The 14,094-nt window shown below is 42.3% G+C and overlaps 1 protein-coding gene across 1 annotated transcript; it reads right to left on the bottom strand.

Moving 5' to 3' along the window:
• Positions 1-226: 226 nt before the first annotated feature.
• On the bottom strand, positions 227-13,903 carry LOC128759353 (polycystic kidney disease protein 1-like 2). Its single transcript, XM_053866229.1, has 41 exons — positions 13,588-13,903; positions 12,933-13,091; positions 12,665-12,853; positions 12,277-12,387; positions 11,983-12,130; positions 11,663-11,892; positions 11,175-11,582; positions 10,977-11,101; positions 10,780-10,912; positions 10,470-10,668; positions 10,243-10,354; positions 10,021-10,162; positions 9,724-9,945; positions 9,369-9,511; positions 9,123-9,302; positions 8,928-9,065; positions 8,449-8,595; positions 8,253-8,377; positions 8,073-8,193; positions 7,466-7,594; positions 7,163-7,388; positions 6,686-6,876; positions 6,387-6,617; positions 6,044-6,145; positions 5,793-5,971; positions 5,581-5,727; positions 5,309-5,508; positions 4,777-4,997; positions 4,500-4,716; positions 3,827-4,299; positions 3,646-3,742; positions 3,439-3,579; positions 3,173-3,358; positions 2,600-2,930; positions 2,387-2,520; positions 2,170-2,297; positions 1,856-2,016; positions 1,282-1,492; positions 1,059-1,160; positions 549-680; positions 227-453 (listed from the first exon to the last, which is right to left on the bottom strand). Exons 1-41 carry the CDS (start codon positions 13,901-13,903, stop codon positions 325-327), a joined length of 7,416 nt encoding a protein of 2,471 aa, XP_053722204.1. The 3' UTR covers positions 227-324.
• Positions 13,904-14,094: the final 191 nt, after the last annotated feature.

Here is a 14,094-nt window from a genome sequence, read left to right as displayed (position 1 = left end):
TTATTTATTTATATAATTTATTGACCCATCCTTTTTTCAGCAAAAGCACACACGTTGCATTTGCACGTTGCACACATGTATAAATTATTTATGTTACGTGTAATTAAATGCATGAAATATATATATATATATATATATATATATATTTCAATTTCAGACACACTTATGTCGATACTTGTGAGAGCAACTTAAATATTGATCATTCACAAGACCAGATATGCGACAATATATACCAGACCTAACAACATTGATATATGTAGTAAGCACAGACAAGCCACAGTGGATACTAATCACAGACAGAAATAGTGTTCATCTGTTGGGTACTCATGATGAAATCGTGGAGGGACCAGAGGGATTTGTGGGTCCATCACCGCCAGGTTTCTTGCATTTGATTCCAAACAAACTACAGAATTTCATCAGCATCAGGTCCACAATCTCCTCTTCCTCTGATGGCTTCAAGAGTAGGAGAGATTATTATTAGGAGAGATTGACCTGGAACATTCATTGTTTTTTTAAATTCAAAATTTTCACTAAAGAAGAAAGGATACCTTGTGATGAATCTGTTCTTCGCTGAAAGCCACGAGAATGACGGAGATGAAGAGGTTCAGCACCACAAAGGTCATGAACACAATACAGGAACCGATGAGGAATGCTCCAAGGACTGGGTTATAATTCAAAACCTAAAAAATGATATTCATGTATACATAAAATCAGAAGTTTTTTACAGCACATTTTTGTATTTTTTAAGGCAAAAAAAAATCCATAAAATTAATATTCCCTCTGTAGTACAGTAAATTAGAAAAGTATAAGTGGAAAAATTATTTTAAACATAGTTTTTTAGGGCTTTCAACATGTTGCTAAAACTAACAAACTAAGAGCAGTCATGCAAGTTATAGTAAATGCTAAATACATTGGTAAACCTGCAGCTGTTGGATAAAAGCAACGAGGCATTGCATCATTGAGAACAGCTGAATCACCTGACACTTGGTTGTGGACGGAACATAATGTACACACGAGGTAGAATATTACAGATAAGCAAAACACACTTAATGTCTCACCTCCTCATAGTTAAATATGCCCAACTGCAGACTGACCATCGTCTGAGCAGCATCGAGTAAGGTCCTATAGGAGTACAGCTTCCATCCATACATCAAGTTAGACTGAAAAAAAGCAACAACATTGAACAACTGTGTTGAAAAAAACCCTTTTGTGATTCATGGCCTCCTAAGTGCAGATTGTGGAAAGGACACACTTTACGATCCAGTATGGGAAACCACTCACAGCAATAGAGTAAGCCAGGAACATGATGGATATGACCACCAGAAAGCCAGAGATGTCCGTCCAGGCTCGCTGCAGAGTGGCTGTGATCATGTGCAGCTTCGGGTTCAGTCTCAGCAGGTGCCACAGTTTGATTGTTGCTAGCAGAACCAGGAAGGCGATCAGATATCCCAGCACCGCATCTGCCCTCGCTGTCTCTTGGAAACTAGCAAATCTGAGCACCACAATACAAGCAAATGTTTGCAGATCATACCCCTGTTATTTAAGGTTTTTTTTGTCAATGCTATGGTTGTTTAATATATATATATATATATATATATATATATATATATATATATATATATATATATACAATAATACTCCCTTGATTCCACATTAAATACTTTTTAAAAATTTTGGCAAAATATTTGTAAAAAAATATTTATAGAGAGTAATATTTAACAGTGGCTTAATGAATAGTCATGTAAATTCTCCTGAATGCTATTTAATATTTGCCAAAACATACATGCATGCATTTATCTTTATTAACATTAATATCAGAATTGGCTGTGAAAAGTTTCAAACCAAATAACTTTACTGGTCTTTGTGGTTCTGGTAGTACTCCATGTCCCGATTCCCCAGTACAGTCCTCTTGGTGAAAACGGACAGTGCGCTCCAGCTTAGAATGATAATCGCCATCTCCAGTAGGTTCCATTTGCTCTTGAAATAGGCCCATTTCTGCACCTTCATCTGCTTTCCCTGAGAGGCAAAGTGTAAAGAGGCGAAGCTTAAGCAAGAGCAAGACTTTGAAATGAATGAATTGGTCTCTGGTAATCCTGTGAAATTATTGTAGTCTAGTGTAGTCTAGTCTAGTCTAGCGTAGTATTGACGCAAGACAAAAAAAGAAGATACCTGAACAAACATGTAGTGCAAAATGAACAGGAAATAAATGACTTCCGATGCCATGACGAAGATGTGCAGACCACCCGTGGACTGGTACAGACGAACATTTTGCAGTTCACTTCGGAACTGAAAAGCCCCTAAACAAATCACATAATTTATGCACCTTCATGAACATACTTCATACTCTCTTTTACGGTGCACGGTTCCTGCAACTTCAACAACTTACCAATGGCTGTGGTCTCCAATATAAGAGTGACAATGCAGAACAGGTTGACATTGGCATTATAAACGGTGAACTCAACAAAAAGCGCCTGCGTGTAAGTGTCAAGCCAGCGACTTTCATGAAGATACTGGAGGGTCCTGTGCAGACACAACAAGAAAATGAGCTTGTTAATATCTTAACTTTTGGGATTTACACTTCTCAGGTTAGATAAACTACCTGCTCGAATTCTGTAAATCTGGCCCAAGAGTCACGACAAACCCTCCTCCTCTGTACAACTTTACGCTGCCCCAGATGGGAAAGGCTCTCAGTTTTCCTTGTGACTGGTACTGCCATGGACTTTCAAGATCCTGGGAGTTGTTACCCACCACATCGAAGGTCCACCCTGGTCCATGAGAGCCCATGTCCTCCAACTCCCAGGAGTATGGCGCATGACAGTCGTCGACCGACTGTTGCATGGAGCGAGCAATGGTGCATGAGTTTGGCTTCACTCTCAGCTGCCGAAGACGAGCATTCCCCACCAGGATTGAGTTCCCATCAGTGATGAATCCTGGGAAGGAAATTTAAATAGCATTAAGTAAGCATTAACTGTTTTTTTTTAAACTGTGAGACTTGAGGATATTTGTAGTTTAAAATGAGAGAACTTGACAGATCTATAGTTCGTTTCATATGGCAATGTCGATGACTTGGTTTGGCTTTGGCTCTGGTTTGAGGAGATCATAGAGACATGAATTCTGTTTTGTTCTGTTTATTATTTCAGAAGAAATGTTCTTATTGTAAATGAAGACTCACCAGGATACTCCCCAAACAGGCTGCTCAGTAAGGTTGTATTGGCCCATGTGAACACATCTTGAAGACTCATACTGTCTGAGATTCCTTTGCTGAAGCTCTGCCGGATATGCTGAGTCAAGAAAAAAGCATTGGGGTCCCTCTGACCGTACGCCACCAGGAGCAGCATCCACATGAAACCTGCGTATGCTGCATCAGACAGGCACCATTCTTCAGCAACCTTGTGTGCATGTCAACTTCAGATAAGGATTCATAGATGATGATTTTACCCAGAATCTCTCGAATCAGAGCAAAGACCTTCTGCTCTTTGATCATGTTGCTTCGGATCTTTTCTATGTCAGTGGGTGGAGGTGGTTGATAAAAACTGCTGGAGCTGTCTCTTCTCGCCATTCGCACGGCATCGATGTCATCTAAGAATTTTACTTAGTAAGCTGGCCATATTAGTTATGCAAGAACATCATTTTAGGCAGGACTACCTGGATTGCTGAGGCTCTCATCCAACTGTGGGTCCCCGAATTCCTCCTGATCAACCTTCTTTAAAACCAGGGCAAAGAAAGCAGCAAATCCAAGAACCTGTGATGACAGCAGTCTTTAAATACGTACATCTCAGGTATTATGCTACATAGACTACATGTTTAACCTCCCTACGGTCCTCACCTTCAGAGGCTGAGTGATGAAGAGACTCTCAAAAAAAGAGACGAGCATGGAGATCAGCCAGCTAATGGATTTGTCCTTTCCATACGTGAAGCCGTACATCATGGTAAAATACCCAGATACGCCACTGGTCGCGATAACAAGAATCCATCCGATGAACACAAACCACCACGGAAGCCCCCCTTGACAGCACTTCTTGGCGGGGGCCCCGTTGAGGCTGTCGTCAGGACTGGAGCTGCGCTCCAACGGAACTCCCTCGAAGGTTGAAGAGGGAAGGTGGTACTGCAGAAGACCCTTCATCCCCTGCACCTGCTGCATGGCTCGGTCGTAGCCATTTGGGTTTGGAAAACGAGAAGGTCCCAGAAGACCCAGCTCCTTCTCGACATGACGAAGCTGCCTGTACAGATACCGACCATTGTTGCTTTTCTTTTGAGCCCCATCTGGGCTCCTCTCTGGGCTGCCGTGCCCGCTGCTTTCTACAGAAAAAATAGGGTAGTTAAAGAAACATTTTCTAAACTTTTAACCCGCCAACAATGATGAATCCATATTATTGCGACAATTTCTTCACTCCATGTGAATTTAATGATCATAAATGGAAGTTCATGTCTCTTCTGGTTCAGAATTTGGAGATGAAAGCATGAAGGGATTTACTTGCGAGTTTTGAGAACATGTTTACCTTGTAGATCCACTGATCCTAAACTCAGGATCATTGAACATTCCCTTTTAGAGTCATCAGTGTAGAAGTCACTGGCTGCTCGGTTTTGATGTCGGATGATGTCTTCAACCAAGGACAGCAGGGTGTTGATGTCCACTGGTTGAGCAGATGGAAAGTCCAGGTGGGGCAGAGGGCTCTTCATTGTCTTGGACAGCGATTGGGCAATTCTCTTTATATCCTAGTATCCAAGCAAAGGTTAATAAACACAAGAGCGAAATCACTCTTTCAGTATGCTCACCTTGCACACAGTGTCTGCTGTAATGTCCTTGTGCTGACCTAATGACCTGTCCGAGGGAGAGACTCGTCCACTCTTAGTCTGCTTGGATTGGTCTTTTTTCACCACTTTTTCTCGGGGTCTAGTGTTTCTGAAGATGCTCACAATGAGTAGATTTATGGGAAACATGATGATCGAACTTTGAATACCAATCATCACTTGCTGCCAGGTAAATTCAATGTGACCTGAAAAACACATTTGCACAGATCAGTAGCCAGTCACTTGACAACATGCAACCATTTGAACCAAATGCTCACAACATGTTGAAAAGTTGAAGGAAATGGAGACAGATACATCGGTTATTGTCAAATTTTAACAAAATGTTGACTCTAATTGTGTTTGAAGAAACTGCTCATCCGACTAACTCTTCAAAAACACATTCAGGATGAACAATGTTGGCCTCTCCAAGAACCAGCACTAAAGTTAAACAGCATAAACGCAGGTCTTTTTAGACCTTTCTATTTCAGGCATGTGCTTTAATGTGCGGCAGACATACCCAGGTCCATGGTCTGCTCAGAGGGATCTGTGGGAATCCCCCAGAACATTATGCTGGTCAGCATGGTGCACAGCAGAAGGGAGAAACAACAAGAGACCCGCTGCACCCGGGTGAAAGTGCTGCACGGAGGCCGGCTGACTACCGAGAACCAGATGTGGCCATCACTGAAATCCTTAGCTGTCTTCATGAAGAAGAGATTACTGGACAGATGAGAAAGCATTGAATGAGAAGTTGAAGTTGTAGCGCTCCTTCCAATGTGCGCCTAGTGTTACCTAAATCTCTTTAAATCCTCCTCTGTGGCCACCGGGAAAACCTTGTCCAGAGTGCATTCTCCCACATCCACAGAAAGCCAGGAGTTACAGAGAAACTGCCATTTCTGGCCGCTTTCCAGGTCTTGCACTGTGACTTTGTTCACATACCTGCATGGACAATGAATCACATTACAAAACTAGCTGCTGTATTCAGTCAGTGGGTGGCCTCCTACCAAGCAGGATGCGACCCGGAGTTGTCATGCCACAGCCGAATGCCCTGCAGGTCACCTAGAGAAAAATGTGTCGTCAAAAGGAACATATCCTCTCCGCCCCGCTCAAACACAGGCTTCTCGGGGTCGGTCAGGTGGTGGGGTTCGCTCTCTCCCTCCGTCCCGATCAAGGTAACCGTCACCTACACGAGAGCCAACACAAGTTCCATTAGATATGCTCTGTCAAAGACACATGTTGCCATCAGTGGATTAACCTGAGCGGAGGTGGCTGCACCGTGCCGATGTCCAGTGCTGACGTGGAGCATATAGCGATATTCAGCCAAGGGGTCATTGTCTTCAAGCAGCGTTATTTTAACCTGGTGGGTGAATAGAAGTTTTACAGATCGACCTCATTTGAGTGATGAATATATAGTTTAAAATGATGAATAAAATCCTGTAAGAATAAAACGTGAAGCTTAGTTTTTATTTTACATCATAGATTGAATATATATATAATTTTATATTTTATTATTAATTAATTGTTTTTTTTTAATAATAATAGGGTAATAACAGCATTGCTAAGTAACAACACGTATTTACAATAACAAATGTCTTTACCTTAGCTGAATCAAGTATGTCTTTCCTCCTTGCCCAGATGACCACCAGTAAATAAACTAACACAATGGCCCCGACAAAACAAGCCACCACAGGATTGTTAGCAAAAGTGGCAAAAAGTTCTGCTGTGCGCGAGACGTCCACCAAGTTTGGCATGACGAAGAAAGAGCTGCCGAAGAATGTCAAGTGGTTGCAGAGACACTGGGTGACAGTGTCTGTTGTCAGCGGACCAACCTGTGTGAATAAGGAGGTTCAATATTGAAGCATCTAAAGACAATCACACTGTGCTGCTGCAAGCTCACCCTGCAGCCATTTTCACTCCAAGAACTCTCAGTTTCATTCCAGAACTTGCACTGCGCAGCGATGGTTCTGACACCGACAGAGGCGTTGATGAATTTGACGCCTGGCTCAACAATCGGCTTTAAAACCAGGAAGTGTACTCCGACGTCTCCACTTCTCTCATTAGGACCCAAAACCCAGGTATATTGTTCCTCTGTGTGAAGATGAAAAATGACATGGTAAACTCATGTGTCCTCATGTTGGACAGTGGATAACTTTAAGATTTTAATGACTATACGCCGAAACTGAAATAAATTCACGTGCATGGATGTTTCCGGATCGAGTCGACGAGAATCAATTTAAAGTCTGTTTTATTGCAAGGCTCAGTTCGCACAGCGGTGCATATTAAAATCAACTGTAAACTGTCAGTAGTCTAGATTAAGATTCTGGAAAACTTCATATCTGTATGTACACTGGAAAACATTAAACTTAAAATGTACCTTCTGTTAAACCCTCAACAGGGAGTTTGGTCCTGGCTACATAGTCGTCATTACTCGGATATTCTTTATAGCCCAGATAAAGCATAAGGGAAATGTTTTGCGATGGTTCCATTTTCAGCACGAGTGTAACATCAGGAGATGGAATGTCAATGGTTACTGTGCTGAAACTGCTCAGGTCCAGAACTGTGGTGTTGTCCTGCCCTGCACTGGGTCTGGGGAGGAGAATCTGCCAAGTAGAGAAAAAGATTCAGAGGAACCAAAGCAGAATTTTGCATATGAGTGGCTTTTTGACTTGATAAATACCTCGATCTCCTCAGGCAAGTTTTCCACAGAGATGACTGTGCCATCCATTTTGGTGAGAGAGACTGATCCCACTGTCCCAGTGATGTTATCCTCCTTCCACGAGTATGGATTTTTATCAAAACTCATCATCTGGAAGAAATAATATAGTAAGATAGTACATTATAGTCATGGCTTTATTTGATTGTCAAAATGATGAAAGTCTGATATGAGAGAATTGTGTATTTGCTGGTTTTATTAGGGCACTCATAAGTATCAGAATCAGAATCAACTTTATTGCCATGGTCAGTGGGGAGCCCACCAACTAAGAAAGTGCTTCAGAATAAAGTGCTGTCATGAACAAAAACATACAAAAATAAAATATAATAAAACCTAATCACAAATTCAACAAACTGACGGCAGAGGGGAAAGTAAGGATCAAAATATCTGACAACTGCTTTTCGACTTCGCAAATAATATTTACTTCAGAAAAGAATCTACTGTCATTATTCAGATGGAACATTATGAACTGAGCTCATATTTTGCTTTACCACCAAGGTTATCCTTGCATACAAATATCTTCTTATAGGGTTTTCTTTTCAAACTCTTGTCCGTCTCTGTTCTTACTTACTCTAACATCCACGGGCTCATCTGGAGAGAGCACATGAGCAGGCAGAGTGGGAAAGCTGAATTTCGATGAGCTGTTCTTATTGGCATTGATATCCTGCATGTTCATGGTTGCCGGAGACACTCTGTGGACAGAGAAGTTAACCGTGCCATCCCGAACATCTCCGACTCTTGGATGACTCACCTGTTTACGTAGACGCTGATCTGACCAGAGTCAATGATAATGGGTTCTCCATTCAACCTCTTGTTGTTCAACAAAGCACTCTGAACATTGTTTATTCCAGTAAGCAGAGAGTTAGAGACTTTCTCCTGCAGAGAAAGACATGTTTAGAAAGCCAAGACACGAATGACTGTGCGTGTGAGTGGCACTTCAAGCTCACATTTGCTGAAACATTAAGGATGTTACTTGCTGCTTCGACAATGGGTGCAGCAACTTGCAAAATTTCACCTCCGTCCTCCTCAAACTGGACTACGTTGATGGTGCTGAGAGATGAGCTGAGGTCCACCAGTAATGAACTGGCTTCTTCCTGTCAGGGAGGAGAGCAACATAATAATAAAAAACAGGTTTTCATGAGAATGTCGCTGTCATTTCTCTTTGTGTGTGTTAGTCAGTAGTATTTGTCTTTGCAAAAAATCTGTCAACTCCAAAGTCATCTTGTGATTCTGTGCCTTCAGCATCTGGGTCATTGGAAACATTCATTCAACCAACCAAATTACCCCAAATGTATCGCAAAAAAAATCAATCTTCAAAATGAATCAGTTTCACCCGAGCCTGATTTAACATGTTACTCAACAGGCAGAGTCTCTCGTGTTAATCTCTAGTTGGCATTGATAAGCGCCATCAATTACAGTGTTGTACCTGAGCAGACGGACTGAGCTCATCAGATCTCTGTGTGAGTCCAACGACCACTTTGGCCGTCGCTTCTACTTCCTGACTTGTATTGGCAGGAGAGTCCAGCAGCACTGAGGTCATCTTGGTCAGCATCTGCTCTCTTAACTGAAAGAGAGATAGATGTTGTCTATTGTTCTCTAGCCAGCATTAAAACTCCTTTACCTTCGTCCGCGCATCCTTCTGTTCTGTGCTTGAGTCTGAGTTCAGCAGATCAGAGATGGAAGTAAATATTTGCCCGAGGGCTTCGCCAGAGAGCAGACCTTGATCCTCTAACTGACTGACTGAATCTTCCAAAGTTGACTGTAGATCCTCCACAGACGCACTGGAGACACTGTTCCGTACCTATGGAAATTATGTTTTATTATTTATTATTTTGATGAATCTATTTTTCATGTCAAGATTTCAAACCTGAGTTGGTATATCAGTCGTGAGTTCTTTGAATTGGTTTTTCACTGTTACCACGACTGTCAGGCTGTAGTTGCTCCGTTCGTCTCCATGAGGCAGGTACACCGATTTTAACACATTTGCAGGACTGCAGCGCAAATGTTTGCCTTCAAGAAACGTGACATCATCAACACTCTTTTAAAGAAAAGACCTAAATCAACATTCCTGCACCAATGATTCAAATCTGCATTGTTTCAAATGATCTGGATCCGACTTTCATTTACACAACTCCTAAAAAGTCTATATGCCTCTTCCATTTATTTATTTGTATATTGTGTTTGCAGCACTATACGTCACAAACACTTCCAATAAGGTGTACCTGTGTCCGTCATGAGGCAGTAGACACAGCCGGCTGAGCAGAAAGAACCAGGCTTGCAGGTGATGTCGAATGCGTCAAGCACTGTTCCTGATAGTGGGAAGATACTACAAGAAGGTTCGCTGTCAAACGAAACTGTTGTCGCAGCTGCTGTTGTAGGTTGCTCAGTAGGTTCTGGCTCCGGTATTGGCAATGTGTATTTGGCAAAACCGGGCATGTTCTTTCCTGTGATGAATAACAAAAGTTTGGATGATAATAGTAAAAACAAGGAAGTATATCTTTCAAAAGGCACAGACCTACCATAAGCAACCACAGTGATGTTGCGTTGTGTCTCAAGTGAGGCTTTAAGGTGATGGCTTTGTACTACATATTCCAAAATGCCATCTTGCTTGTCAGTGGGAGGATATCTTCCAGCTTGAGAGTAACATCTTTGGAGGGATCCCTGAGGAAATACAAGAAGACCTCAACCAGATGATGAATCATCCTGGAGTGATGAAGACATTTTAACAGGGTCAGGCTTACTGTAGGAGGTTCGTGACCCTCAATGAACCAAACCGTGTCCGGACACGTTGCCTTGCAGCTCAGTTTCAACTTCACAAGATGATTCACATGGATCGAAGTACAATCATCACAACTGGAAGCATAAAAGTAAAAAATATTAAATTACATCATACTTTCTTTCGGGCAATTTTATTTCAGCTGGACCATAATTGAAACTCATGAACCACTTTTGTAATATTTCCCATTACCTGATTTTGACATCTGTAAATGCTTTAGGCAAAACGCTGATGCATTTAGAGGCTGAGGCCACTTTAGTCCATTTTCTGAACCACAGTTTCTTCTTAAGAGTCACTCTGTACTTCACAAATTCAAATGCATTTGGGAGGCATTCTCTCTCTATGACATGGGTTTGTTTGTTTGTGCTGTTGCTGCATTTGCACGATTCCTCTGTAGTGAAATTGAGAGAGTCAAAGTCAAAAGTATGGCAAAAGACATGAACTGAGATCTAAATATAAGTTGATATAAACATAAATATACATGAAGGACTCAGCCACCTACCACATGACCACTCATATATTAGTCCTTGGCTGGGTAGCTGTTTACTGCTATTGACTGCCAGCGTAACACTCTGGGAGTTGTCCACTACAACCTCTGGATCTGCGCTCATTATTAAAGAGACGTCCTCTTCAGCCTGTTTATGGAGAAAATAATTAGTGTACGTGCTCTGATGCTGTTGCATTTTTCAGTGAGCTTACGGTATTTAAATCCTCAGTCGAAGAGTTTGAGTAAATCTGGCAATTCCGAATGACTTTTTCAAGGTCTACATCAGTATCTGAGGCGGAGATTGCATTTGTGGCTCGCACATTCACTGTGGAGAGTCCTGTGATAGAATAGATAAGAATTTTCATGGATATGCTGTTTTTTGTCCCAAAATCTAACTTAGCTCAAAATACCTTTAATTGGGCTGGAAAACATAAAGGTGTGGCTTCCATTCAGCATGTCTCTGGTCTCAGAGATTGAGTCTTCGGCTCCAGTCAGAGTGAAGAGAAGCTCAACTGGAGCTCCTTGCTCCAGTGAAATGGCAACAGTCAGGTCAGAAGAGTTGGGACACTCGCCGTCCTCAGCTACAACCGAGGCCTGGAGACCGTCCACCGGTTCCAGCACACACAGCTCTAGCTCTTTGGAAACTGTGCGTGACGTGACCTTGTTGGAGGCGGCCAAAGTCAGATTTTTGCACCCAAGACCGAGATCTTCCATCATGTTCGCGGTGAGGGTTATGTTGTGGGCTGTGATCCCTTTGTCCACTGATGAGTTTGCTATCACGTGGCCTTCATGTTGGACAGTGTAGGTTACATTTGTACCTAGGAATAATCATAATCCGCTTCAATTATGCAAGTGGACTGGAGCACTGGAGCACATCTGCAAAACTATTTTGACTTACCAGCAACAACTGTCACCTCAATATCAGCTGACCCGCCATACAGCAGGTTGCATTTTCCACCATCACCTGAAAGGTTCCTGCTGAAGCACCTGATGCTATCAAATACCCCAACAGGCTCTTGAATAGTGATGACTCGCTGAGCGGTAACATGCCACTCACTGGTTGAACACTCAACCATGACCCTAAAAACGCCTGGCCGTGTGAACTTATGCATCACAGTGCTCTCCATCCTGATAAATAGACACATAAAATGTATGCACAGTTACACAGCACTTCACCCAGACCTCAATTTTCATTGGGGGATAAGTATTAGTACTCACTCTTCTGGAGTGTATGGGTTGATGGCATGACCATCTCCAGCATTTAGGGAGCAGGTGAGGTTTCCCTGGAAAGGATGCAGAAGCCACTTGACAGTGATGGTCACATTGTCAAATACAGCAGCCAGTTTACTCATCAGCAATTGGAGGCCTGAGGAAAATAAGAAACATATGTAGCATGGAAACTAAATAACGCATATGTAGCATTTGTTCTGCATGGCAGGTGACTTTGATAGTGAGGACATACAATACATCCAATGTTGTATAGATGAATGATGAAGGAAGAATGCATCAAACCGTGTTTGCAGTGATACTCCACAGACAGGTAGCTTCCAAGAACAGGACAGGGTTCCCCAAAAGAGCTCAGATTTACCGGGGCATGACAGGTCTGAAGGCCATGACAATGTGCTGGAAGTGCACATAGGTTTTGTGTGTCATTTGTTGAAGCTTAACATGGATAAGAGCCTGTAATTATAATATTATTAAAAGCACGACATAAATGCAATCTAAACATTGGCTTTGCCGTCAACTAATCCCAGACTATTGTGCACAAGAATGTTAAGTACATAGAGCCTGCTGCAGGAGGGATCAGGCTCATTTTGCCTACACATTTTAAGTGCTCACATTTCTATTTAAATGGCAATATAATAGCGTCAGTGGTAACTCAATAGGTGATCTTTAATACCTGTCACAGAGTCACCAACATCTATCCAGCTGCACTCGTCCTGAGAGGATGTAGCTGCTGCTGTGGCCTGAGAACGGCAGAAGTGAATAGTTTTGCGACCGTAGAAGCTGTCGTCTATCTCAATCACTTCCCCGGAACCGCAGCGCAGGGCAGCATTTTGGCCCTCGCAGGCAAATGTTCTCCCAGAATCTAGAGGATAAAAATTACAGAACTGATCAAAGTAAAGAATAAATGATCGAAAACTACTTTTATTTAAGGGGTTAAATACCAAACTGGCAGATGAAGTTCAGTTCCTGGCTACAGTTCCATGTCGCTTCCCACTGGAAGCCAGAATTGCCCAGGATGTGACCACAATCGGCTGCTGGATCTGGCAGATTCAGCCAGTTGTTGTAGCTGACATCTGAACCATCCAACCACGCAAGAGAACCTGGACAGTAAATACAAAACAGGGTGACATCTAAGTGCTAACAGGCAGAGAGAGACAGAAAAGGATAACAAGCAAAAGGTTGAAAAAGACAGTTAATCTGCCAAATTGACGACATTGCTGTTGAAGAGGGGAAGGAGATTTGGGCTTTTACTTCATTCTGTCATGCGGTAGGACTAGGAGATACCCAAAAAAAACAACTCTTCGTAGTATGCTGAAGGCTCACAATAAAAATAAGGCTCTGTAATAAGTTCATTGATAACAATCTCAACGTCTTGACGGCAAACTAAACATATTCACATAAAGGGGAAAAAAACATCATGAATATGACATCAAACATGTACAGGCAGTATTATAGTACTTAGAAAGTATGATGGTAACAACAACTTAAGGTGAATATATTTTCATCTATATTCCATCATTTCTTTCACCAATCTAGTTTTTGCACAACAAAGTTGAATCAAAGACTAACTTTTGGTTTAGTAACAATGCATCCTACCGTCACTGGATGCAGAGTCAAGTGTGAGGTTAGGAGCCGCAGGTCCGAGTCCAAGCCACCAGTCCATCTCTGGGTCCAAGTGCTTCTGTAGGAATTGCTGTGTCTCATCATTGAGGATGAATGCAACATGTCCTCCACCATGCTCACACCACTTCTCAGCATCTGAGAATGATCGCTGAAGACCCACAAACTCATAGCAGGAGCCATCAAAACCCTCCTGGTGTTCTGGACAAGAGAGCTCCTCTGTATCTTCATCTGCTTTACACGCCAAGCTGAGGGACAGAAGAACCAGGATCAGAATCGCAGACTGGTCCATCTTTGTTTTTTGCTCCTACTGACGGCTCTGCCTAGTAGCATTGGGTCTTTAAAGTAGAGTGACGTCAAAACCTAGGACAATGATCTGCCATTTAGGATCATTTCAGACATCTGTGTTGCTCTATCACTCATTGGGTTTTGTGCAGTAGCCATAACTCAACCCACAAATAAAGCTCAGTGAAAAGGATGAAA

The sequence above is a fragment of the Synchiropus splendidus genome, chromosome 5 (genome assembly GCF_027744825.2).
Source record: "Synchiropus splendidus isolate RoL2022-P1 chromosome 5, RoL_Sspl_1.0, whole genome shotgun sequence".
Taxonomy (NCBI): Eukaryota; Metazoa; Chordata; class Actinopteri; order Syngnathiformes; family Callionymidae; genus Synchiropus; species Synchiropus splendidus.
Note: the sequence above shows the minus strand (reverse complement) of the source record. Positions and strands in the feature narration are given on the sequence as shown.

Bases quoted from the DNA above. Each gene is read 5' to 3' on its own strand.
- LOC128759353 (XM_053866229.1), bottom strand. From the start codon at position 13,903: ATGGACCAGTCTGCGATTCTGATCCTGGTTCTTCTGTCCCTCAGCTTG. The intron at 7,595-8,072 runs GTAAGTAAGAAC...TATTTCTTCCAG, and splicing joins ATGAGCCCGTGGATGTTAGA to ATGATGAGTTTTGATAAAAA. The intron at 5,509-5,580 runs GTAACACTAGGC...TCATCTGTCCAG, and splicing joins GAGGATTTAAAGAGATTTAG to TAATCTCTTCTTCATGAAGA.